At 41.9% G+C, this 27,131-nt stretch overlaps 1 protein-coding gene across 1 annotated transcript; it reads right to left on the reverse strand.

The window, feature by feature from the left end:
• Window positions 1–1,510: 1,510 nt before the first annotated feature.
• LY86 (lymphocyte antigen 86) lies at window positions 1,511–25,204 on the reverse strand. Its single transcript, NM_001004399.2, has 5 exons — window positions 24,997–25,204; window positions 12,643–12,729; window positions 11,244–11,372; window positions 5,117–5,169; window positions 1,511–2,256 (listed from the first exon to the last, which is right to left on the reverse strand). The coding sequence occupies exons 1-5, from the start codon at window positions 25,115–25,117 to the stop codon at window positions 2,164–2,166; spliced, it is 483 nt and encodes a 160-aa protein (NP_001004399.2). The 5' UTR covers window positions 25,118–25,204; the 3' UTR covers window positions 1,511–2,163.
• Between the last annotated feature and the right edge of the window lie 1,927 nt (window positions 25,205–27,131).

The following is a 27,131-nucleotide window of genomic DNA, read 5'->3' on the forward strand; positions in this document are numbered from 1 at the left end:
CTACCTGAAATTCCCACATTTTTCAACAGCTGAGACCTCCTGCTAGAGATGTTCCAGGGGAGCACCACGTGGAGGCCAAGGCTGCTGTGGTGGGAGCCCCTCCAGTGTGTATGGAGCCTGACAGATTTGACTGAGAGGAACTTGGCTATTATGGGATTGATTTCAAGTAGAAACATTTCAATAAGCAGAAGACTTGTTTTTCATTGAGTAAATTTTTCATCAGAGAAAAGACCAAGAGCCTTGGTGATGGGCATTTGGATTTTAGTCATGCTTTTGATCCATGGTTGCAATAGAATAGGGCTGAGAAAGTGGATTCCTGTGTGCATGGTAGAGCTAAATGAAGTTTTGTTTCTTCTCAAGGTACCTTTTCTGATATGGCAGCCATGGAAAGAAGTGAATCTAGAGAGCTTCTGAGATGAAGAAAAAAACTGAGCTCGTATCTGTATTGTGATACTCCTTTTTTATTAGTTTTGAAGACCTAAAACATAGCAAGCAACTGATGTGACATGGGCAAACTGCTTCCAGAGCAGCATCATAATGTTAGAACTGAGTCCTGATTTGGAGAGTGGTGGCCAAAGCTATGATGGGGATCCTCAGCATTTTTTTTTCTTTTTCTTCTTTTCCCTTTTCCTCCCCCAACTCACTTTTTAATAAAAATATACGGGAGCTACAGTGTGTTAATTAGACTCCCTTCCCATTTCATGGTGCTTACTGTGAGTTAGACCTCAAGGACATGCTCACCTTTGGGATAGCAGGTGAGAATTTCACTGTGCAGGAGGAGGAAGCAAGGGACTATCCTTTGCCTTCTCACTGCTGGCTGCACTACAGTGTTGGTCATCTGTGCCGCAGGGATGCTCTTGCTGCTCAGGAATTTGTGCTGTAGGCATGTGGGTGTGTAGGACAGAGACTGCATGCCAGAGCTCCTGTGTGGCCAGCTGCGAGCCACAGCCCCAGCTGCCCTTCTTGAGCCTCTCCAAGATGAGGCATGCAAAACCATGCTTGCTGATTTGTGAAGCTGTGCTCAGCTCCATCACCTTTCTATAGCTGCAATTCATGCCCCTACCTCTCCAAATCAGCACTCAAACCCACTCCTGATCCTTCCCCTGCAGTTCCAATTCTCCAAATGGATCTCCAGACTCGTGATCCTGACCTCAAATATCTCTGTGCTTGGTTATCTATTATTACCCATCAGCTGCGCCAGATGCAGAGGTTCCTGGAATGAGAGGTTTGGGGATGTGTTGCACCTGGGAGCTTAAGTTGCGTTTACTTCTCATGGAGCTCCTTGCTCAAAGCAAAGAATAGTTTGTCCTCTATTAACATAAGATGTGCATCAGTGTGACTGATGTTTCTTTAAAAAAACAACAATAACAAAAAACAAGTAGCTCATTTAATTTATTTCCCTCAACCTTCCCCCTTGGATGCTCTCCCTTCTGTTTGTGGGTGGTTTTTTTTTTCCCCCCATATTAAGGTTTGGAATGGTCCTAGAATCATGAGAAATATGAAGAAAACATTTTTTTTTTCTTGCAGATTTATTGACAAGCGAGAACAGCATGTAGCTTAAACAAAAGGATTCTCACATCACTGTAAACATTAAAGAATAAAAAAAAATATACAAGAAGAATCATGAAAACTTAAATGATATGAATAGAGTGACTGAACATGGAGCCATGTTCATCCTATTTGGTCTTTGTTCTGTGGTTACAACAAAATTTATACCAATGGAGGCTCCAAACAGGCCTTGTGAAAAACTGAAAATGTTGAGTGCTATAACTGCATAATACATATGACAATCTTCTTTAGCTTGTGTTAGAAATGGATACCTCCATAGCTTACTGCAAAAATCTGTTTTGGCTCTCGCCTCTTCTGCTTTGTACTATTTTCATCCTGAGATGAGAATGTTGGTATCAAATACTTTCTATTTGCAGCTGTATATATTAAAAGCAAAAAGTGGGCTACAGAGTGCATTTGGAGATAAAATTACCACTAGAGGGTAGGGCCTAGTGACTTCTCCAAAAAAGTGAATTACGAAGAGGAACAGCATCAGAACCACCATGCGGGAGATCTTTCCTTCAGAATCACTGAAGCATGCAAGCAGCTCACTGGGCTTGAATAGTTTTAGGAATCTGTAGTTTTAAGGGAGTCGGACCGAGTGCGTTGTTCTACTTAATAATCTAAATAATTTTTCACGGTAAAATCAGCACAAGCAACAGTGGCGCGATCTTCGTTAGTCAGCCTTGCTGTGATAGTGTAATCTCCCTGTGTGAGGCAAACACAAAGCAAGAGATTAGCCCACGAGTAGTAAATAATTGCTTCTGTTTCTACGAGTGAGTCCTCTTCCTAGAAACAAAATAATACTTTTCCCATCGTGTTCCTCCAAAATATTTTCTGTCCGAACGTGTTTCAGAACTGCTAAGAGAGTTGCCTGTATTTTCTGCCAAAATGTTCCCATCAGAAATATCAGTGCTGACAGCACAAGTTCAAAATTAACACAGTGCACGGGGAGCAAAATGTTTTGATGCATAAAAATTCCTTTCAAATCTATGTAGCTTGTCATGTTTCTCGCGAGCAAGCACAGTTCAGGAACAGGAATGGGAAGAGGTGCTCAGTTGTCTGGCACTTCTTTCTTGGATCTTGTTGTTTGGCATGTACATTTGTATAAAAGATGGCATCTTGGAGATGTGTGTGTATAAATGAGTCAATCTGTGATTAATTCTTATGTAGTAAAAACAAGAGGTAGTTTAGCATCAAATCGTGCATTAAAATACAATTTCTCTCTTTTTTTTTTTTTTTTAGAAGGGAGGTTGAATTTGTGTAATTACAGCGCAAAAATCTTAACCTTAAAGGTATTGTGGCTTTTTTGTATTGGTCAAAACCACCCTCTCCAGGTGCCTGCTGAAGGAGAAGCGTGGCAGGGAGGTGACAAGGCTAATCTAACAGAGCGAGAGAAAGAGGTGAACTAGATTTCATCCGCTTTGGATTGCTGGCATTGTGGTATTTTTCAGCGTTCTCTGGAGTTTGGAAGAGAACAAGTAGGGGTAGGCATGCCAGCAGCAGGGGAGAGTTTGGCAGCGGTGGCCTCCTGGCCTTGAATTATAGGAAGCTCTTAGCCTGCTCAGGGCACTTCTGGTTGTGAAGCAGAGGATAGCACAGCTAGAATGAGTTGGGCTTCTCTCCATTTGCCTTTTATCATGGGATTTCTAAGGCAATAGCTGGCCTGTTTCCTCACAGAGAGGTTCAAGCTAAGCGTAACATCCAAATTTAGAAAGAGGCCCAATGGCAACACACTCACGAGAACATAGCCTTGTTATAATTGCTGTGAAGATTGTGTAAACGTCCCTTAGGCTGGTCAGATGAGACTACTTTGGAATGAGCAGAAGCTGATTGCTGCATGGAAGGATAGTGTTATTTGCCTGATTGATTAATTAACAGTGAAGACTTCCTACTCCTTTCCTCACAAGCATGTTAATTCTCCAGAAGTTTATTGTTTCATTCATGGAAGTGAGTTTTTAGTAACTCATTTTCATAGCTCGTTAGTGACTCAGTTTTCTCATCCTTCAGAATAATATTTTCCTCAGGGGTAAAAATTGTTATTAAAAAGAAGATAGTGAACAGTCTTAGGATTTCTGACTCCAAATTCAGCTAATTTTCTGAGAACTGGAGTTCTGTTGCTCTGTGTGCATGTTTTCAAAGTTTCTTTTGATATGATGACCTATGTCTGGGTTTCCATAGAGCCTTCACTACAGGAGTGCCATCAGTACTTAGCAAAGCTGCTCCTGGAGCAGGATGCTGGCTGATACAAGCTTGGACATTCCTATGCGAGGGACTGGAGAATTTGTTGCTTAACATGGCATCTCTAGGCATGACATTAAGAAAAGTACATTTGTGAGGGTGGGACAACAGCCTACATAAGGGAGCCCAATGCCCTGTGTGAGCACCTGAAAAGTGAAGGTTATGGTTACTGCTATCACCAAGGGAAGACTGAGATGTATGAGATAGTAACTGTCATTACAGAGGCTTGATCCTCCCAAAACTCAACTATCTTCATTCTTGCCTGTGCAGGTCTTGGCAAACTCAGCTCTCCAGGACTTATGTTCTTGCTCCGTATCCCTATTATAATCCTGTCTTCTCCTTTTCTTGTGCTTGGGCCGTTCCAGTGCTGATCAGGCCCTAGACTCTCATCTTTGAGGTTGTAACAGAGGTTTTATGTCAGGTGCTGAAGAAGTGGGCATTCTTGCTATACTTCTCTGTGTGAGCAAGTCTAAAGAGTGACTGACTGACTGAACTGTTTGCTTCCATGTTATGTGACTGGAAATCATTTTTTATAGGCTGGTCAAATACAGCTTGAAGTTGTGCCCAGTTAAGAGGTACCATGGTGCTTTCAGCATTTAAGACCTATTTTGCTTTCCATGTAATTGGGTTGAGATTTAGGAAGGAGATTTAGGAAGGAGATTTAGCTGAATGCGAAGAAGGCTGCTTGTAAAGAATGCCTATAGCAAGACAACTTAGCAACTCGATCAGAGTAGTGCCAAGAGCACTGCCTGCCTTTTCACCCTGCTAACAAATTCATCTTATTCTAAGGTTCCATGAGTCCAGAGAAAGTGTTCTTGCCCCCATAGCTTCTACTTACATTTGCAGCTTAGAAGATGTCTGTCTCTGTATCTAACACTGTATAGCATGGTGGATCAGGTACAGTTGCAATAATTATCTAAATTGCCTTTATAGCTTGTGAGGATGAATGAGCATCTCCAAATTGTTCAGCCCAGTAAGGGGTGAGTTGAACAGCAGCCTTGGTCTCTCAGAAGTCCCTTGGAGGAGCTGCTTCGTTTGTTGTCAGTTTCAGAGTAATAGAGGGGGAGTCAACTAAAGAACTGTATGGCTGCATGATTTAGTACTGGTAGAGAAGATCTAGTATCTGAAGAAAACCTGCCTGCTGGGATAATGGTGGCTCTCTATGCTTTAAGCATAGCCTCTTAATTTTGTATTGAAAAGACCAGCCATGCTGCAGCATGCCAGCTGGGGGAGCTTGGAATATGCTGGCAATCATTGCTGATAATCTTCTGATTGTACCTCCTCCAGAAAGGCCTTTTGCTTCAGAGCACAGTGGTGATGAACTTACCTGTGGGATTTCTTTGATTCCCAGTGTGATTGGTCCCTCATAGTAGAGATGTTCTGAAAGCAAAAAATGATGATGGATGATTAGATATCACGCAGCACATTTCAGAAACAAGCAGCTAAGAGTAGATGCTTTTCTGTAATAGCACTTAAATGTGCTCCAGTGACAAGTGTTATAGAACTGCAAAGCGCTCAATATGTAGTCTTGCAACAGCCATCCCCAGACAAATGTCAGGACATGTAGTGCCTTATGGGGAAGGCAGAGCCTGAGCTCAAGGAGATGGAGGAGGGAGCCCTGGCATTGCACAACCAGGTGGTTGTTCCTGTGTCAGCATGCCCCTGCAAATGGGGATATGGAAGGGGAGCTGGAAGTTGCTAGACATGAGTCCTTTAGCATGATTTGTTCAACACCTGGAGATGCAATAGTTGAACTATGCTTTTTTCTTAAAATTGTCAAAATGATGATCTGAGCGGAGTGTTTCTGTAGGTGTAGAGTTCTAACTGCTTGCTGAACATGACCTTAAAGTAATAACATTTATCTTGTTATTGAGGGAGCGTTCACCAAGTTACTTGGTGTGCTAAAGCCATCACAAATTGTCTTGGTGACTGGAATAGAGCCTGGGAGTTGCACCTTCCGATCTTTATCTCCCTAAATGTGAGACACACTTGCTTTTTGCTGTGGAAGAAAGAACAACTTTAGCATTAATGGATAGAATTCACAAACTGTTCTGCAATTCCTCCTACTTTTTCATAGCTTACTGGGCCAAACTGTGTAGACTTGACTGAAAATAAAATTCATAGATGTTTCGGTACAGAATTTCTTACACAACTTGCCCTATACAAGTCATGGAAAATGAAGAACTGTTTAAAGATTCTCTTTCGTAGGTGTCATGAAATATTCTTTACTTTGACAGTGACAGAGGAATAAGCATTTCGTCAGGTTTAAGTATGTGCTGGCATCTTGATGCTCATCACTTCTAGAGAGTTGTTTTAGTCCAGCATCTCTGTGTTTCTTTAAACTGTTTCTTGTTAAGGAATGGACAAAAGGTTTGTCACATATTTGTCACATGGTCCATACGGTAGGTGTCTGAAATGGAAATCAGTCCACAGAGCACCTTCCCCATACATCATGAAATATTAGTCAATGCCTTCATTTAACAAACTTAAATAAAAGAATCATGACTATAGTACGCACCAGAAAAAGAGGAGAAACATGAGGCATCATCAGTGTCCTACACCTTTGTATTAATATGCAGTTTGTTAAAGATGATGCCTTGGTGATGGTGGGAGGTAGAGAAGTTGCAGGACTTCTAAATGTGTCCCTGAAAAACCCAATACCAAAACTAACAATACAGTCAGTGTGTGCTGACTTCTCGCTCTCAAACTGTTTAACTCTATTACAGCACTCCTTTTCCTCTGCTTCCCTGGCCACTTTACCTGAGCCCCAAGGAGTCGTCTTCTTTTCAAAGAGCAATTGCCATCACTGGTTGCTGCTGTGCATGAAGAAAGAGCCCTGGAGTCTGACACATCTCTGCTGCAGAGAGTGGTGACTCAAGAATCTTAAAAATACAACACAGCCCACTTAGTTCACAACTTACTAGAACCTAAATAGGAGTTTAAAGGCACTGCATACTGCATGATGTATGTGACAAGTGACTTGCCTGGGACTTGGGCCATATGTGTGTTGAGGTGAGCTAAGGCTTACTGTGAGTTGTACCCTTGGAATGATGTAGACTCTGCAGTGGTTCATTTTGTGCTTTGTATCCACTTATTTTAGGCTTATGACTTAGGCTTATTTTAGGCTTTATACTGAAAGTAAGCCTTGTCTTTCTCTTCTTCAATCAGTTCTGAGCTTAACAAATCTTAGATGACAACAGAGGAGGGTAGAGAAGAAACTGGGCCAGGAACCTTTCCCTGAAATCCTTTTTCTCTGGGATATGGAATTTCCTCTTGGATCATGTAGCTCATTAGAGTCCTACCTAGACTGCTGGAAAGCTGTCCAAAATCAAAAGGTAGAGAAACAGCATCCAAGTTCTGCAAAGCCTATATTTTAAAATGAAATAAGAGGCATCAGGCCATTTGTTTCTGAAAGGATGGCAATGCTCTGCTCTTTCTGGTGGTGCCCAGTGACAAGCCAAGAGGCAATGGACACAAACTGGAACAGAGGAGATGCTATCTGAACATCAGGAAACAGTTTTTCTTTGAGAGTGATCAAGCACTAGCACAGGCTGCCCAGAGAAATTGTGGAGTTTCCATCCCGGGGAAAAGTCAAAGGCAGTATGTATATAATCCTGGACAACCTGCTCTGTGCGGTGCTGCTTGAGCAGGAAGGCTGGACCAGATGTGAGGTCCCTTCCCAAGTCAACTACTACGTGGTTCTGTGACTCTCGTGACCCTCCTTGCTTCTGTGATTATGTAAAAGGACTGTGCTTCTTTGCAAGTATATTCTGACTGGAAAGCAAAAGCAGTTTTGAGACTTGCCAGGAAATAATGCAGAGCTGAATTTTCTTGTTCATACTAATTTCTGACTATGGCAACCTTCTCAGTGCATACACTGGCTGGATCAGGCTTCTCCAAGTCCATTCAGTGTTTCTCTTGCATGGAGATTTGTTATAATGCCAGTAACGTTAACATCCTCAGAAGCTTTAAGGACTGTAGTTTATCACAGCATCCTTCTTACAGTCATACACACTTTTGCATTCCTCCATTGAAAGAGGATGTACACATCTGTTGCAGTAACTGTAACTGTCACAAACACTGAGCCTAGTTCATTGACGAAATTCTGTGGTCTTTATAGAGAAAGCCCAGATGCTTTTATATTTGCATAAATGCATGACTGTTTGTTATTTATATGACTGGGAGAAGTATAAATTATGGCTACGTTTTTCTCATTAAAATTTCCTCCAGTGTTTTTACTAGTCTGCTGATACATTATTGCATGTCAACTATGCTGTCATCAGTGATATGCTTTTACCTTGCCCTCCATGTTCAGCCCTTTTTCCTAGAGACTTAACTGCAGGTGATTTCTGTAGAGAACCCTGGAGAAAATTTCTAATGTACCATTGATTCAAGGTGACATTATTGTATTTGCGGGAGCTTTTCACTATTACTTCAACCAAAAGTAACTTAGACCTTTCGTATCTTCCAGTCTGATGCAGAGCTTTCAAGTGTGTAAGAACTTCCTGAGAACCACTTCAAGTTACCAGTTATAATTTATCATGAAGATGCCTCTCATTCCCGACAAAACACCTATAATGAAATTCTCACTCCTCTTTCTCAAATCTTCCTTGCACTGAGAATCTTAAACGTTCTCACACTCTTGTACTATATAAAGGCCCTGTACATCTGCACCCACCTCTTCTTTTTCTGTGTTTTATATCTTTTTAGAGCTTAAATGCTCCACGTTGAAACTCTTCTAGGACACGATCTTGCACCCATGCAATTGACACAAAACTTTTGTGAATTTTAGGGATGCAGGAATGAACTGAATAACTGCCAGCTATAGATACACAGTTGAGTGAGAAAAATGTATATAAATACATAGCTTGGTGAGAAACATCCACTCTCTTTACTGGGGAGGAAAATGTGAGATGAAGGGGCTAAGCAAGATGGCATTGTATGTCAATATAAGACCTAGCTTTGTCAGAAACATGTACCTAAACTCCAAGTGATACTCAGCTCTGGATCGCATGCCTTATTCTCTATTTTTATTCCCAAATACTATTTTAGAACATGCTCACTGTAAAACCTACTGAAAAAGTCAATGAAATATAGAGTGGAGTTTTAAAGTCAGGGCTGTATTGTTTGAGAGTGTGAACTTGCAGAGTCATGTTTAAGCCTGCAAGTTGTGGTTGACGCTCTACCAAATATTATCATTCTTTTTCTCTTTTTCTCTCAAGTCTTTTTCTCTGATTTTAGTGTCTACATTAGGAAATCTGTTAAATATTACATAACTTTTTTCTTTGGAGGAAATAGAGAATAACCAGCACTTCCTACTGAAAAAGAGGAAGAGCTGAGCTCACATTATAAAACAAAGAATTTAGCAGGTCAGGTTGTTATGGTTGTTCTTAAGTGAACAATGGCCTATTTCCTTGAAACCTCTGAGTTTGTGACTTCACAAGAGGAATATAGCTCCAAAAATCTACTTCGGGGCCTTGCTTAGGAGTCCCAGTGAGCTGTGCCAGATGTGAGGTTTGCTTAACGTAAATACTAAATACTATGATTATGATGAAGATGAAACCTCCAGCTATATTATGTCTCTTAAAGTATTTCCAGTCATGGCAAAGTGGTAGCATTATAGGACAAAAAAGGTGGTAGGAAGGGAAAATCCCAAATGTTGCTAAATCCATCTTATATCAATCTCTTTTAATCATAACTTTCTCTGTGCTTGATCCACACCAATGAACCAGCAGTCCTCAGCAGAACTATGTTCTGTGTCATTTTGGGGGAGGGAAGCACAGGTAATATTTGTCCTCCTTGTGGTGGGTAAATGCATTCTGTGTAGAGCAGCTTGAAACTCAAGTCACATCTGAATAGATGTCGGAAATACTGTCTGTAGACAACAGTGAAAATAGGGCTCCAAAAGAGCTATCTACCCTTTCACAGTGTTGTCTTTCTGTGTAGGTATTAGGTCATGTTTATAACTGTGCTAATATGGTCAAAATACAGCTATGCTGAATTGCCTCAAACAGGTGATGTATTTTAAAGAATGTGAGATGTATGTCCTCGCTCAAACTTAGAGATGCTTCTAAATGAAGATATATAATATTCAAACAACCAACAATGGTATTATATCATAGTGCACTTCAACTAATAGAAACGGTCACCTGTCAGTCCAAGATTAAGGGACTTGGAAACCCCAGGAGATTTTGGCTTTGTAGTTTAATGTGTGAAGAGCAGTTTGTGCTTTGCTCAGGACTGGCTCCCTGTCTGTTCCCTAAACTGTTCCCTAAAGGACGTTATTAAGTATCTCATCAGAGTAAGGTAGTTTTTCACTTGGTACATGGTGTTTATTTTTTTCTTCTAATTCAATACACAGCTCAAGAAAGCTCTTTTTTTTTTTTTTTTTTTCTGTCTGGCTTACAGGATTTACATAATTGGTTGCTCATGCAGCATTTCTCTATTATTCTTTGTGATATTTCTGTGGGGTGTGAAATGTTTTAGTAATTTTCCAGGGGTTGTCCTAGCATTAGTATTGTGCATGGTTGTCAAACTCATAGCCCATGCATGTGAATTAGTACAGTGTTACCGTGATGGAGATGAAGGTGAATGGAAGAAAAGCAGAGCTCCTGAAACTTTCTCTAACTGCCCTGTGGCAAACTTCTCTGCAATTCTACCTCTTTGTTTTAAAATCGGCCAACAAAAATGATTGTGACATAGGAGTGATTTCAAAATAATGACAATAGCTCTTCTGGACCTGCTGTGGCTATCTGTGCCCTACCTGGCCTGAGTCATGGCGGAAGAGACCTTGAAGTGCCCAGGCTCACTTGAGACCAAAGCGTGGTCTGTGCACAGCTAATGCCACTGAAAACCAACTACTGCACTGGTTGGCTGTTTGACTGACATGAACTATAAATCATCTGACAGCAGCATAGACACATGGTGAGCAGAATCAAGATGCAAAGCATAGATGGTACCACATCCTGTACTGATCCAAATATCCTTTTCAAGCATAGTTCTTGTTAATGTGTGTTAGGAACTGCTTTTAGGAACAGGAAGTATTATTTGCTTAGTAGTAAAGAATGTGTTCAGAACGCCTTGTTTGTTTGCTCAGCCCTTCATCAGACAAAAATAAAGGCTAGTTCTGAAATGCTTTTTGCTCGCATGACAACCACGTGGCTATAAATAGGGCTTATGAACCCCTCTGCTGTTGGATGTGGTCACATTACCAAAGGTTTTTTTTTTTATGGACTTGAAATCCCATATGCATGCAATGTTCTGTGATTAAAAGAAAAGCGTGCAAACATGTTAGAGGAAAAGCACGCTATCCTACTGTGTTTCTGCCACCCGTTAACATGCTGTTGAAGTAAACATAACATTACGATATATTGGTGCATTCAGTAGCACAGCGGGTGCATCCTGCTTGGAGTACTCAGTAGCCATCAAACATTTTAGAGTGCTACCTAAATTACCTCCTTTCTTCTTTCCACAGAAAATTAGCTTAGAAAGGCCTGGTCCACAGAGTGTCTCTGAGTAGCTTAAGACAGTCTTCCCATTTATGATCAGATCAACCTTGGCATACAGTTCCTTGATGCTTTGTCCTGTGCAGAAAGTAGAAGGAGTGCTCAGAGAAAATGCCAGGGTAAACAGGCTTATAAATTTATGTTTTATGAAAGTTTCTATTTCTTTCCCCCCTGCCCCTCGTTTAAGCCATTATACATTCTTTTTCTTCACAGAGAGCTCCTAAAACATAGAAATCAGTGCTTCAGGAACAGTTCTCCAAGCTCCTCAAGATATGTAACAAGGGACATAGTAGCTTACATTTGCACTTTAAACTGTGTTCATGACCATTCTCTGGCATAGGAAAGGTTGTGTCCACAACCCTAAACTTACTTTCTTCCTGTCCCTAGCAGTGTGACCAAATCTAGTGAGCTCCTGGAAGCAGCCCCTGGCCTGTACCTGCTGCCTGAAAAAATGTCCCAAGCCAGACTTATGCCATGGACCAGCAAAACATCTAAGTAGTGCTGGGAGGTTGTTTGTTTGGGGCTTTTCAGCTGGCTACCATAGAGAGGCTAGTGAGGCTGCCAGATCTAGAGAGAGGTCCTGTAATCTGAGTTGTTGGAAAGGTATTTGCAAATGCCTGTAATGCGGTGTGGTGTGTGGGCTTGTTTAACTTTGCAGCCACCTGACAACATATGCTCCCCAGTCAAAAGGGCAACATATCCATCGGGATGATGACCTTTGCATGTAAGAGGGCATTCCAAAGTGCTAAAAGATGCTTGGCTTACAAACTCATGTTTAGCACCAGGAATATGCAGCAGCGCACTCTCATTTGTTGTAGCAGCAGAAGGTGAGCTTTGGGCCAACAGGGTGGTAAGAAGTTGGCTTGTCCATGGAATGGTCAAAAGTCAGGCTGTAACTAATATTAACTTGTGCACCCAGACCCTTAGCTCAAATGCAGTACTGATTTTGACCTTCTGTTGCTGCTCAGGCAAGTGCTGGAGGATGTAATTCTGTGGTGCTGACACAAGGGTGTGGGGCCTGAAGCCACCTCATTCAATGAAACTCTCCCCAGATGACCTAGCTGTGAAGACAAGCTCTAGAGCAGCCCCCGCCTTGGCTATCCCCACTTAAAGATGAAGGGTGGGAGAGGAATGAGGACTTTCAGCTCTATGACTTGCTCTGAGTTACATACACAGTTTGAGGCAGACCTGGTAACAGACCTGACACTCTTCTAGCCTCATACCAGTTTTGAAATTTCTCAGAAATGAAGTATTGTTTTTACTTTATAGGAGGTTGCTCCCTTTGCTTACTTAATACCAGTGCTTAAATATACCTGCTTACAGCACAAGGAAACAGGAACTCACTTACTTAGGACCATTGCAGCTCTGATGTCAAAGGTGTGGGTTGTGACATCTGAACAACGGTCAATGCTGAAAGCAAAGTCTTGCTGGGGATCTGTCAGGAAAAAGAAAGCAGTGAGTAACAAGTTGGTTTTCTTTATAATGAGATACTGACTGCATAGAAAACAACAGTAAAAGTACGGAAGTGTTATAAAAAACAAATTAGATATTTCCTAGATATTTTCCACGATAGACTCAAAGCTCTTACACCCTGTGTTTAATAGGTACTTCTGTATGAAGATGACTTGGTGATTGTCTGGGAACCTAAACCCTGAAGTTTGGAAGGTCCAAAAAGGAAAAACTGATTGTGTGGCTGAGATCCTGCAGTGCTTCATGCTGGGCCCACCACCATGCGATATTTGTAACCTGGGAAATATTTATTCTCTGGGAGACTTCAGCAGAGCTGGGGGCAAGGGGAGCCCTACAACTGCTGACTGACACAGATGCAGCTGTTACTGCTTTTTGTGGTGCCCCTTTCCCAGCATGAAGCTCCAAAACTGTAACAAACACAACTGCTTTCCCCCCGCTTGCACCTTCTCCCTTCCTTCCTTTGGCTCTGCGCTATGCCTGACAGCTTGCCAACGTGTCACTCTTTGGTGACAGCAAGCAGCAACAACTGACAGTTCCATTGCTGTTGGCACTGCTGCAACCAACGGCATGAGAAAGATTTTTCAGAGCCGTGTGTGGAGGTGGAAGATGTGGCTAGTTTGGCTGTGTGTCACCTAGCCTATGGATGTATACTGTAGCAGCGCCTCAAGGCCTGTTTTAGGCATGTGTTTGGCCCTGCTGGATCTTCACGGCCTGTATGTGCATTTGTCTCTCTGTGGAAACTGAAGAAGCTGTGGGGATGGGCCCAAGCGCAAGTGTGGCACGCACAGAAGCAGCCATAGGCTCCACGCTTTAAAGAATGCTGTTGGTGACAAATTATAGGCTTGGAAAATGAATTCTGTTTCTAGGTTATTATGGCTTGTTCTTTGAGGTGATCATCTTACTGAATGGAAAATAATGGCTTGGGAGAATTTTGCTTTGATGCTGTGGTGTAACTTGAGTCAGTGTCTTCTGTGTGGCTGAGTTATTGTGTCTGTAGTGCTTTAGCTCCCTGCCCGGCCCTGTTTTTGCAGCAGTGCTCTGCAGCTGTAGCAGCTGCCAGGGACCAAGCCTGGGTGACCAAGGCCTCTTTGCCCTGAGGGGAGCACCAAAGGAATGAAAGCACCAGAAGGACCTGGCAATGTTAGCCAGACTTTGCAGCCCATGAGTTGTCGGCATGGTCCAAGAGGAGCTCCCAAGTCCTAACTCCTGACAACTTTAAGTAACTGTTCAGAAGAGAGAGGTAAAAATCTCTAGCATTTCTTGTAGCTCTGTACCTGTGCTGTATTTCTTTTTTCTCACCAAAGAACGCTTGGGACAAGAAGCTGGTGCCTAGAGTTGATCGTAAGCTGCTCAAACGTGGCAGGAGTTAGAGCTGTATCTGTCCTCCCCTTCCACGATCCTGTCAGTTTTTGCTTTGTTATTGCAGCTTCAGAAGTTCCCGTAATCGAGTTTCCTGCTCTAGCTGGAAAGAACACCAAACTTCTCTTTTTTTTCCCAGGGCCGTTATACCTGCTTCCTCTCTGGTCTCTACCACCTCTCAGGGCTTGGTTTCCGCTTTGCTCTGGACTTCTGCAAGAGCCCTTTTCATTTCTGTTTTTGGTGTGTGGAGCCAGGATAAGGTACAGGAAACAGCTGCTCAGATCCTGAGCAACTTGGGTATTGGTGCCTACATACAGCACTGGTTGTCAGAATGACAACAGTTGTCGGTTCTGTAACGTCCAAAATGTGACAGTGGTCAAAGATGGCACTGCAACAGAGATTGTGACCTTTTTCTTTTCAAAGAGACTAGATTGTGCTTTAGTCAACAAATTGATTCGTGGCATTAGGGCTAAAAGGTGGTGGTGGTTGTTTCAATGTGATTTTTTTTTTTTTCTTCTAAAACTGTTTGATGGAAAGGGGATTTTCATGAAACCAGGCTTTGCAGGAAAGAATGGGTTTCTTGTCAAGAACCTGACCTCAGGATTGCTTTAGTTTGGATGTCTCCTATCTGTCTTTTTTTCTTATGGGTTGAGCTCTTTTGCTAGGTGACGAGTTTAATTGTGTAAGGTAACCACAGTGTCTCCTCCTCCATCATTAGAGATACAGTACAGAGAGACACTGATGTGTCCAGATAAGTGTTACCTATTCCCCAGAGATGAGGAAGTGTGTGTGAAAGCACCAACGTGAGATATTCCAGAAATATTTGTGAATTAGAGCACTTGGATTTTATGTTGTTGCTCCGTTGCTGTGAAACCAACTTTTCTACTGGCAAAAAAACAACAACAACAAACCTGAAAGCAACAACAAAACCAAACAACAAAAACACCCAGGAAAATAACCAACAATTGATTTTATGACCATCCTCCTGTGGAAATTCAGGCTACCCTGCCTTCTAGATACTGTTGTGTACGTGGCAGACTCCTGCTGAAATCAATTGAAAGGAAGGCTGTTTTGCTAAAGCTATGGTGCCAGGGAGTCTGGATTCCAAAAAACGTAGGCAGAAAGGGTGCTGCTAAAAGGAAATTAAAGGAAATAGTATTAATTTTCTTAACCATTTCATATGTGAAGATGCTGGTAGGTTCAGCTGTGCACTGTGACCAAAGGTAGCGTGCCTCACTCCTCTTTTCTTTAAATATTGAGGAGTGCCTCGTGTGACAAAAGCAACTCAAAGCCATTGCCATTTTTTCTGTTGCACAACTGTGAGTCACTGTTTCTCCCTTATGGAGGTTTAATACTTACTCTTCCTTCTTGCTTCAATCTGAAGCGAGCTGGTTAGACTGAAAAAAAATGCATGTTATGTCTTTCACATGTGCGGAGCAATAACATTTACCATTAAATCTCTCAAACACGTGGGGCTGCCCTTCAGCCTTCCACTTCCCTGCAACATTTCATAGTGCACAGTACTGTATGTTCCCAGACTTCCCTCCACCCACTCCCTTCAATCTGCTCTCTCTTCCATAATTAAAGTAGAAACTCTTCAACTGGTTGCAGAGTTTTGCTTTTCCAGTTCAGCTTTGATATATTACCAACACTTAAAACATTGATGGAAATTTTGCAAACATGTTGAGGTTCATTAATGAAAATCTGCTTACTGGGAGGGGAAAAAGGGCATTTATAGTGTCTCTTTATATTCGTGTAAGAAAAGCTTGGGTTGTAACATTAGTAGTTTCGTAAAGGTGGGCAGGAGCAGGATTTTGACTGAAAATTCTCTCTGCTACTGCTATGTCCTTCAGAGCCAGAGCTGCCAGACCACTAATAGCAATGGCTGAATGTGAAGCACTTATTATTGGAATTTTGCTGGGCTGCTCTGGAACAATTTGTCTTTTCTCCCTCCCTCTCCCTTATCTTGTTAACTATCCTCCACTGCCTTTGCTGTCATCTGAATCTGCTCTTAAATCCCACTGTTTCCATATGAATATGAAAATCAGTGGTTATGATTGAACTAAGAGCAAGTAGGCAAGCTTTGCTTGCAAAAGACCACATCTGTAAGTCTTGCAGTGGTGAGAAAACTCTCTAAGTTTGTAAACTTTGTGTCTTTCAAATTCACAGTTAGGAGAAATTGGGTGAAAGTTGTGGAGTTAGGTGGAATTATGTAGCTGGGCTTGGTTAGGGTCGAACAAGGACAGACTGGTGCTAGAAGAGATGCAAACAAACACAAGGAAGAAACCTATTTAGTAATTACTGTACAGTCTTCATCTTCAAAGCTTTTAATAAAATTAAATCATTAGTCCTTATGTCCTTACAATATTCAAGGTGATAAAAGGGAAGGAAAGAACGAGGAACTATTTGGGATCTCAGATTCTGTATTCATTTGACATTTTCCCTTTAATGCCTATTTAAATAAACTACCTTGAATGCTCAGGGTTATATCTGACACTGGAATTTATTTACAAGGCACTGAGGAAGCAGGTCCAGCTGAATTAACAAGTTTCCAGTTTCACATCTAGATTTCCGTGAGTATCTTCAGTTTAATGAACTTCCCTTTGGGTCTTGCCTTCCGTGCATGCCGCGGCCATATTCGGACATGGGAAGAGCAGAGACCCTCTTTTCAGTAGGGAGTGGAATAAAGTGTGACTCAGGTCAGCTGGAGCTAGTTAATCAAGATAAGAATGCTTCATCCCAAGGCACTCACCATAATAACCTAGAGACAGGACCAATCCCGGCCTATCCTTAGTTTTGGAGAGGCACACTGGCTTCCCTTGTAAAAGCTATGACTTGCTTTATCTTCTGTACCTCCTGTATCTTTCTGACTTGCTTAAACAACATGAAGGTTAAGGAACAGGAAAGTCATTGTTAGTGTATCCTTAACGTCCCGGGATCTATAAACTGTGAGTTAATAGCTCTGCTTCCTTTCTGATAAAACTTACATGGCTTTAGAGAGCAGCCTGAAGATTTAGTCTCAGTATAAGCTCTATAAGCTACAAACCCCTAGAAAACTAGCAAGAGAAATTTAAGATATGGTTTTAAAAAGAGAAGTTCATGCAATTTCTAAATCATTCTCTCTCAAGAACACTGAACATCAGTAATACAAATAGCAATTACATGGAATTACATACAGGTGTTACTGGTCCTGTAGGCCCTAGTTCTGGAGCTGAGTGATTCCAGCATCTTATGAAACAACTTAAGTCAAGGACTAAGTCCCTGTCTCTTACGACTTCAAATAAAGGTCATTGCTGAGTGTACCAAAAATTGCAAATATTCAGAAAAGGTAACCCCAGAAGGCTGGTAGCTTCTCCAGACTTGTTACTGGGGCAATGACTCTAGAAGTAACAGCACTGGGGATGCGAGGACCAGATGTGGGATGAGGAGCTGAACCCATGTGCAAAGATATGTGGCAGACTGAGGCAAAGGAAGAGAGTTGCCTGGTCCCAAGCCGAGCAGCTGGCAGTGAGCTGGAGGAAAACCTCTGTAAAGGCATCAGAGGTGAGGGGCTGTGTTTGGGGGTGGGGGTGTCAATGCCTTGTGCAAAGTATCCCTTCTAAAAACTTGACTCAACTCTCCCTGTTTATTTCTGCCCAAACCACCTTTACTGATAGCAGGCTTGTAAGAGCTGTTTGTAAGGGCTCAAGGGGATACCCAATGTCTGAGGGTTCATGGAAACTTTTCTTGCTTTTGCCTCTAGTTATATTTGGAGAGATTGTGTGTATTGCTGTGCTTTGTGTGGTATGACAAAGCTTTGTCTAAGCTTGTTTAAGAAGACAAAGCTGAAAGATACTGGCTTTGAGAGATAGCATATACAGATCCGCATTTGTATTTGATAATCCTGATTTGTCCTAGTTAGCTTGAGAAAGAGAGGGAGGCAGGACAAGCTTCAGCTACAGCAGTCTAACAAGAAAATACTGCATTAATTTAGGCCCAGCAGGGAATGTATTAGAGAGAAAGTCTTTGTTCTTCTGTTCTGTTGGTAAGAAAATACCATGCGCTGCATGAGTAAGATGCATACAATAACTGCCTGTGTCCTAATCAGATCCGTCTCTCCCCTCTTCATGTGTTTCTTTATCATTCTTTATATTGTTCTACTTGAGACAGATCTCTGAGCATCAGAGCTTGCCACTAGGACTGGGGATTCACAACAGACTTATGTCAGAAATAGAACCAAACATTACTAGAAACTGCCCTGCTGTTAGACACATGCTATGCTCTGGGATAGCAGGCTCTACTGCTGGTTATACAGAACAGTAATCAGCAGAATATAAATGGACTAAATGTTCCCATTTTCCCAGGATGGGTTGAAATCCACCGCAGGAGTGTGGCAGTAAGCTATAATTGGAATGGCATGCTCCCTCTGCTAAGGAAAGTAGCTGGGTTCCTGCCTGCCCAATCACCGCTGGATCATTTGACAGCAGCCATCCATCTTCAGGTGAAGAGGAAACCGGTGCATTGAATTATTTTCTGATAACTTTCAAGATCTTAGTTCTTGGCAAGCGGCAGCTCTTCTGAGTCTAAAATCAGCATCTGGGATGGAACAGAGATTTGGGGTTCAGTATATAGCAGCTCTTTGCAGGGTATTTGGACATCCTCTCCCTGACGGCTACTGCTCTTCTGAAGTTTTAGGTCATCTCCTTGAAGTTGCTGCAGTCATATAGCAGAAATCATTTTGGTATTTGTGGGCTGTGTTTTCATTTTTCTTGGATTGTATTTGCTGGTGGATGTCAAATTGCTGCAAAAACCCAGTCTCTACCTCCTATTTTCTCTGGTAAACTGTAGCATGGTAGGGTCCAGAGGTTTTCTGGGGGCCTCCATTACAGCTCTAGGGGAGATGATGTGGCAACGTTAGGAAAACCTAGTGATATCACATACGAATAAGCAAGGAATCAGACGTTCAACTGAGGTTAATTCTATCCACAACTTCACTGGAAGCATTAATATTGATTTTTTTTTTTCTAAGTGGTTCAAGGTCTAGATGCTGAACATAATGTTTTTTGCCAAAGTACCGTAGGGGTGTGAAATTGTCTTGTGTTCTTCCTCACCATTTACATTTTACTAAATGCTCTCCTCTCTCTGAAGTGAGGTAAAACTAAGCCAGAACAACCTAAGAGTCCACACAGAGAAAGAAAGTTTTAACCCACTCTAATGGAGTGGAGAGTGAAACAGATTCATGAATTTTAGTTCATGAAGGGACCAAACTTTTTACAAGTTTTACATGTGCAGAACTAAAGCAAATTTACATATGCACTCACATCCATGCTATCTTGATTCTGATGATAGCTTCACTTTATTAGGAGCTGGAGCTAGAAATATGCCTGTCAACATCTGGCCTTCCCCCTGGAGTAAGTAAGCTACACCAGATGAGTACAGCAGCCAGGCTATGACACTGAGATTGCTTGGACAGAGCAAATAAAAAACTGTTTTCAAGTCAAATTCTTAAGTTCTTTGATTGTTTGCCCATTAGCAATTTATGCAACAAAAGATCAGAGGGGAGCTGGTGTCATGTGGCTTTAAATAATTTAGAAGTAGAAGCAATTGCTGGAGACTGCTTGAGGGAAATAAATAAATAAGTCAAAGAGAAGCATCTGGCTCAATCTGTCTGCCAAAAAACCAAAGAATAATAGAAAAATAACCTTCTTTTACAAAGTGTCTAGCAGAACATTTGCCCTGAAGATGCGTGAGCTGAGAATTTTTGCACTCTCCTTTGCCAGCTGAAGCTATCAGATTACTTGTATCCTTCATCTAGAGGATATGCATGGATGTGGCCAGCAAGGAAAAGAGACCAGCAATTTCTTCGGTTGATGAAGAAAGCAGAAAGCAATGTGCTGTGAAATGAGTGCTGCAACAATGACAAATTAGCAGGATTGTTTACAAGTTGGTATCCCTGATTTATCAGGGATGGGTGTGCGTTTGATCTCTCGGTGAATGGGAGAAAGGATGTGATGGGCTGAATGTGTGAGGGGAACACCAGTAAGACTGAAACTATTCAGCAGGGACAGAGAAACAGTCAGGAAACAGCAATCTAATAAGTCTATCAGTCTCCACTTTTTCATTTTTAAGCACTGAGAAGTTCCCTCAATGTGGAGCTTAACAGGAAGGTTAACAGCTATACTGTGCTATCCGGACAGAGCAGATTCTACACCAGAATAACTCTGTTCCATTCAAGGTATTTTTTTGCCAAGGTCCAAATCTGAGCTCATGAGTATAAAAAGCAATGCAGATTAGATTTTCTCTGTTAGTAAATGCAATCCGGTGCAAGTTCGTACTGAAGTGGATGGTGCTGCTCTCTCCTACTTAATCAATGTAGGGTAGGGTAAATCTTCTTAGTGAACACATGCAGTTTAACCTTGTTCTCTTTAGGAGAAAAATAATTCTCTCAGGGGTGCAGAGGGGCCTGCTGCTGTGTCTAGCAGGAGACGTTAATTAAAGCAAATAGTTGCCCATATTGCTAAATGTTGTTGTTTGGTTGGTTTTAAATCTGTAAGTAGATAAAATTGTAAAGAAAAGTATGGTTGGTTTCCTGTGTAGGCTCTGCAGTATGAAATGAATGCTGATTGAATGCTCTTCCTGAAATTTCAGCTAGTGGCTGTTAGCTGAGCTTCGGGTGGGAAAAAAAAAGGACAAAAACCCAACAAAAAAATAAGCCCAAGGTCAAACATTATTTGGGAAATCTGTTTGTCTCTGCCTGATAGTCGGAAATCTCACGTGCCCTGAACACATTTTATAAAGCCTGAAGAATATACGTCAAGATTTAACTTTGGAGGTCCTGAAGCTTTCCCTGAAATTCCATGTTATTTACTCCTGTGCATAGAAAACAAAGTCCTTAATGGTGGATGCTCTCCAGACCCTTCCTAAGAACCCTATACCTGACCAGTGGTCTTTTCTGCTTTGTCAAGAAATCTCCATTTTCAGGCAGCAGGCAGCTCTGAAACCCTCGAGGTCCTAACTTGAGCATAGAGCTTTATTGTTTACTAAGAGTACTGGTCTGCTTATCCTGCCTGAAACAAAAGCAGATATCCTGACCTAGCTAAAATTGTAAGATAGAGCTGTAAAAACACTTGTAAAACATTTTTTTTATGCACCTGTAGCAGCAATCACCTGCTTTTTTTGTGTGCTATGAAGAGGGCCCCATTTGAATGCTACCTTGTAGGAATGTTTTCATGGTAAATTAACGCAGACTTAGATGAATGGTCCAGAGGCAGGTGCCAGCAGCTGCACTGAGGATTTACATTTTGTAGTCTCTGACTGCACTGCACTTTGCACTTTCAGGTAGAAGCCTGGCGATCAGAAGCCATTAGAATCTGCTCAGGGCACTTGCTGTCGTTGCCTTCCTGTCTTTCCCTTCCCACGGAATTGCCTTTTAAAATGTAGCAGGAAAGATCCAAAGTATTTTTATTGTAAAAATCACGGTGAAATTAAAAGGGGTAGGAACAAGCCATTTGTGTAGCACATTCTTTCCATGTCTCTGCATAGACTTGTCAATTACAGTTCTCTTTTCTCAGTCAGAGATGTTAACCTGTGTTGCTTTTATCTTAGGATCCCTGCTCAGGTTTCTAAAGTGATTTCTGGCCACTTGAACTCTTCCTTTGGTTTTTGTCACTTGTTCCTGGGAGGAAGAATGGCACTGATGGGAAATGTCTTGCTATTTATAGACTGTCTCGGTGTTGTGTCTCCTGTGGTTATGTAGAGGAGGCAGCACAGCGTCTATTTACTTACAGGCCATTCATCTCCTAGCCTATATATTTCTTGCTATGGACTTCCTGATGAGAATTTTCGTCTGTTTTCTTTTAGATTACATTCCCATCCCTTCACTCTCCTCCCCACCTCCTCCCAGAGTGTGTGACTTTGATCACTGTAGTCTTGTCCAGCTCTTTCTTGATGCATGCCTTAAGGGCCTGGTCCCTGAAGGCTTGTTCTGATATCCCTGGGTGATACTGAGGATCCTCTCCATAGGGTCCAGAATACAGAATACAGCTTGCTGCATGCCTGTAACATACCCCATTACAGAGGTAGGTTGCAGCTAGGGTAAGAGCTTTCGACAGGGAACTGGGACTTGCTTTTGAGAACAGAAGACTGCTATTCTCTTTGTATCTATTGTCATTTATCCATCTAAGCCTCTCTGCTACATTTATCACAGTTATATTAACTCCTATTTTTAGCTTCAGTCAGATTTTTACTGCTTTATGGAAGAGAATCTGATAAACTGCAAAGCAAAAATGAACACACAGCTGCATTTTAAATACTCGGACTGAACTCTGTTATTAATCTGCTGATAGAGGGCATCCAGTTCCAGAAATAAAGTTGTGAAGTACTTGGCTAGAATTCCCCCAACCTTCTTAAATTTTACTTGATTCAACCCTGGTGCACTGATAATGTCCAAGAATTTATAGTAACAACAATGGGGGTGAAACTCTGATCCTCTTTAGGCCATCAGGGAATTTTTTACCCCAGTTTTTTTTGTACTGGCAACCTCACTCTAGATATTTTATCCCTAAATACGTCATTCAGTGGCATCATTAGTGGAGCAGGAGATATCATGAGGATCTCTCAGACTGAAGGGACATGCAGGTTGAATAGTCTCACTGAGACAGAATGTCATTTATTTGGGGATTGGTTGCATTCAATGATGTTTAGTTTTGCAGCTTAGCATTATTGTTCTTCAGTAGTTTGTCAGGATGACTTCTGGGGCTGCTGGGATTTGTCATCACAGTCCCTTTTCCCCATCTCTGGTCTGTGAGCCAGGAAGGTACTCCAGCTGTTCTTAATTCCATACCAACACCTTGAAGAATGAGCAACACTGTGGTTTTGAGACAGTCTTCCCTTTGAAATATCTGAAGTGTGTGGGCACCTGCCCAGCATTTATGTTGGGCTTGCTGCTATTACAGAGTTTTAATGAGGTTTGTTAGGAAAAGGTCTTGTCAAAACGAGGTATATGACTTTTCCCTCCTGGGTAAGAATAGCCAAAGGGACATAGCTAAAGAAAAAACAAAGCTATATTCTTCACATCTAATTATGGTTGAGTGTGAAATGAGGTGGGGAGAAACTCTCCTCTTCTTGAAAGTGTGATCAGTGTTTGTCACAGTTGTGAGCTGGCCAGTGAGCTCAGCATATTCCCCATCCAGGAGGCATTCTGGGCCCAGCCTCCTCAAAAAGCCTTATATTTTTTGCTCTGTGCAAGCTAAAACACTGTGGGCTGAATCAGCTGAGATGTAAATGGTGCCTCCTGTTCTGAAGCTACAGGTACAGGTAACCTCTGGAAAAGGCAGGGCAGAACACCGTGACAGCAGCTGTAAGTGTTCCCACTTACTGCCAGAGCTGCAGGGAGAAGACGAATCAGGCTTCAAACGAGGAATCTGATTTAATTCTTGTGTTGTTTCCATGTCTGTGTAATCCTCTCATCTCCCATAGCTGTGTCTAAGAGAACAGAAACCACTCTTGTGTTGTGACCTGACTTGAGATCTCTGACTTGTGCTTCTCAAGCTGTGATCCCCTCCTGAATGAATGTACCTGTTAGCTTTGTATGCGTGGCAAACCAAACGAGTGATGTGTAAGCTCTAAACAAATGCATTTTGTTAGTCTAGTGGTGTGCATAGTAAGAAGCAATGTTTGACTGACATATGCCCCGCAGACAAATTTCATCATCGTTTGAATTGACACAAACTGTAGCCTGTGCCCCTCTGTTAAGGCATCTCATGCTGAGACCTGTAGAGGGAACGGAATTGGTTTATACAAGGAATTCTTACTAAAATAAAGGTAATACCAAAGGTCACATTCACTAGCTAATTAAATATTTTCCTAAAGTGGTATACCCATTTATAATATGTAAAGCCTGACTTTGTTCTCCTCGGAGCAGGCCTGGAAAGAATTGCATTGCAAATATTTATTTACCTCTCTTGTCCCTCGCTGGCTTTATTTTAATGGGTGTGCAAAACTGCATGAAAGCTACAAGGGAGAAAAAGCCCCCCGGGAAAGCCTTTGTATCTGGATGAATTGGAAAAACAAACTCTAGGGTGCTCATTTGCCACGAATCGCTTTTCACATCACGTGCGGAAAATGAATGAAGCGTCTGTGAATCTAATTCCCTTTGTCCCAGTTGTAAAGCAGATCAGCACAATAGGAGAGGCACAAGGCCAGCAAAGCAAGAGGTGGAAAGCAGGCACCATTCAGTGAATTCATTTTCAGTCATCCCAGTGCTGCTTGCTCCTTTTCTTCTCTACAGTTTTAAAGAACAAACAAACCCGACGGTTCCTGGGAAATGCCACTGTTAAGTGCTGCTGCTGAAGCCTTGCTGGGCATGGCGGCAGCAGCTGAGAACACGATTCCTTCCCGCTGTCACGCCGGGTCCCCTGTCACTCCAAGTGGGAGGACAGAAAGCACATCACCACAGCCCAACTGTGCAGTAGGAAACCAGTAGATCAGGGCATTGAAGAGTCTCTTGTCCCAGAGGTAAAAAGGAGAAAGATTGAAGCTCTTTCTGTTGTGGGTTTTTTGATTGTTCTTTTTTTTTTTTTAATAACTGAGTTTTGAGATAAAAATCCCAACCATCTCTCATGCTGAACTGATTTTTTGACAGCTGTTTAATAATCTGAATCAGGTTACATCATTTCATCTCTATTATATTCCATCTAAATACATTTGGATGAGTGCGTGTCAACCAAACCAGCTATATGTGAAAGACAAAACATTCCAGCTGCAGAACCCAGTGCCAGCTTGGGAATGTAACCCTTCCATTCACTGCCTGGTTTATAAGCTTCTCTTGCTGTATAAGAACAATTCTGTTGCCTAGATAAAAGGAAATGGAAAATGGAAATTTTAAGAATCTCACCACAGCTTTTGTAATATATCTCCAAGTTTTCCTCCTTGCAGACTGTGTGTGTAGGCCACTCTGTGCTGGCATTGATGCAAAGCAGGACTAAGACGAGAGCGAGAACATTCAATGTCTTCATGGTTGCAGTGGCAGTTTGCAGGATTGATTCTTCCCGTCTCTCGCTACTCTTCTGTGGGTTAGCTGCTCCTTCCTTCCTCCAAGAGACAAACAGGAGTTACTACATTCACGCCTGAAGAATGGGTAAGTGAGCCAATGCAGCCTCCAGATTGCCACAACGTGGTGTAAACAAGAGGCTAATCAGAATTGGAGGGTGCTGTTTCCGTGTGCCCAGACTTCTGCTTTCTGCTTCGTGTTAGTTTAAACTAATGACAAATGAGCTAATAACACCTACTTGCCACGTTGCACAGCCCCGTCTTGTTGCCTGCTACAAGACAGCAAGCTGTTTATCTTTTCTCTCACTGCCAGTTTCCTCTCCTGAAGTCAAAGCATTTGGGTCAGGACTTCAGACAGGCTTGTTTAGCCCTGCTGGCTGCAAAATGTAATCCAAATCATCCCATTTTAATCACGCAAAGTTGGACCAAATATTGCAAGGTGGCCAGTTTGGTTTCTGTGTTTTTCTTGGTGAAAAATCTGTGTGCTGGAGGGAAGGGAGATTCGTCAGAGAAAAGCTGGCACACCAGAGAACCAACTCTCGAAACTTTCAGAAATGAATCCTTTCTGTTTGACTCTGCTAGAGGCTGCATTTTCATTCGTTTTGGTCAGTGGTTCTCAGGAATGTACTATTTAAGAGTAAACCCAGTCAAGTAACCCTTTTTTTTTTCCTTCTGTTTTCCTGGTTATTTAACTGCCCAGTAGTGACACTGCATTTGTCATCCATGCTTTTTATTTTTAAGCAGTACTTCATGCACAAATTGGTGGCTGATGCAGATGGCAAAGAACGATCAGTAAGGAAAGTAGGAAGGATTGCCTCATGCCCTGTAAAATTCTCTTATTTACTTTACGATCTGGGGTTTGGAATAGGATTTCAAAAGGCAGTTGCCAAAAAGAACTTTTCTGGACAAAGTATTAAATGGAAAAAACCTACAGGCTAAACTCAATCCTAAAGCTGATGTCTGCAGTAGTGTTCTCTGAGCTGCAGACAGGAGAAATTGGCTCTGTACCATGACAGAGTTGGATAAAAGATTCCTTTGGCCACCTCAGTCTTTCTTGCTTTGAAAGCTGCAAGTATCATTTGCTCTGTCACTGAGTGAAGTTGAAGAAGAGACAGCTGATGTACTTTAGCAAACAGGAAGGCGTCTAACAAGATAATTATAAAATAATGCTTAACAGTAGAGTTGTTTCTGAGGCAAAATCCTGGCCTGAATAAAGACAATAAAAGTAATCCCATAGATTAGAGAGGAGACCAAGATTTCAGCCACGATGTAGTACATTTAAAAGCTAATTCAGTGCAATCCAAGAAATCCTGTTTTGGATAATGAGATTCAGGCCTATTTCATGTTTTGGATGCTATCATAATGGTAAGTTACATGTCCAGGGCCAGGGTGAGAATGCAGGCAACTGTCCTTAAGCGCAGCACATGTGTAATAGTCACGTAAAGGGATTTGGGTTAGGATGTCTGATTTGACCAGACTTCTGGTGATATCCAGCTGATAGCTGATGAGAGCAATGCAACTGCATAGAGAATATTAAACAGAGACAATGTCCAGGATAACTGTAACGAACTTAAATTTGAACGGTGTAAAGTTAGAAGTCCTTTCCCACTGAAGTCTGTGAAGGGAATCAAAACTGGATATAATGACTTCCTACAAAATGCAGGGCACCGTGGGTCAGAGCTGTGAGAACATAACCACTATATTTTATTTTTTTCTTAAGGAATGATACAATGGTCTTTCCTTTGAAACGCCAGCTTAATGCTCAATGAACTAAGCAAAACAAAAGATAGGGCAGATGTTTGAAAGAGACATCCAGAGGGACTGAGGGTATCACTAATAAGCAAAATTAAGCACAGAACCAGTTTTGAGATGAAAATAATTGTGAACTGGGGAAATACATGTGAGTAGTACTATATATGCTTACCCTGCTCTTACTCTTCTCTGCATGCCTGTTCATAGACAATGCTGAGGCAGGTTACT

The sequence above is a fragment of the Gallus gallus genome, chromosome 2 (assembly GCF_016699485.2).
Source record: "Gallus gallus isolate bGalGal1 chromosome 2, bGalGal1.mat.broiler.GRCg7b, whole genome shotgun sequence".
Taxonomy (NCBI): Eukaryota; Metazoa; Chordata; class Aves; order Galliformes; family Phasianidae; genus Gallus; species Gallus gallus.

Coding starts and splice junctions, on each gene's coding strand:
- LY86 (NM_001004399.2), bottom strand. CDS start 25,117: ATGAAGACATTGAATGTTCTCGCTCTCGTCTTAGTCCTGCTTTGCATC. Junction 12,730..24,996: donor GATATATTACAAAAGCTGTG/GTGAGATTCTTA, acceptor TTTTCCTGACAG/ATCCCCAGCAAGACTTTGCT. Junction 11,373..12,642: donor CAGAGCTGCAATGGTCCTAA/GTAAGTGAGTTC, acceptor CTTTCTGCACAG/GACAAAGCATCAAGGAACTG.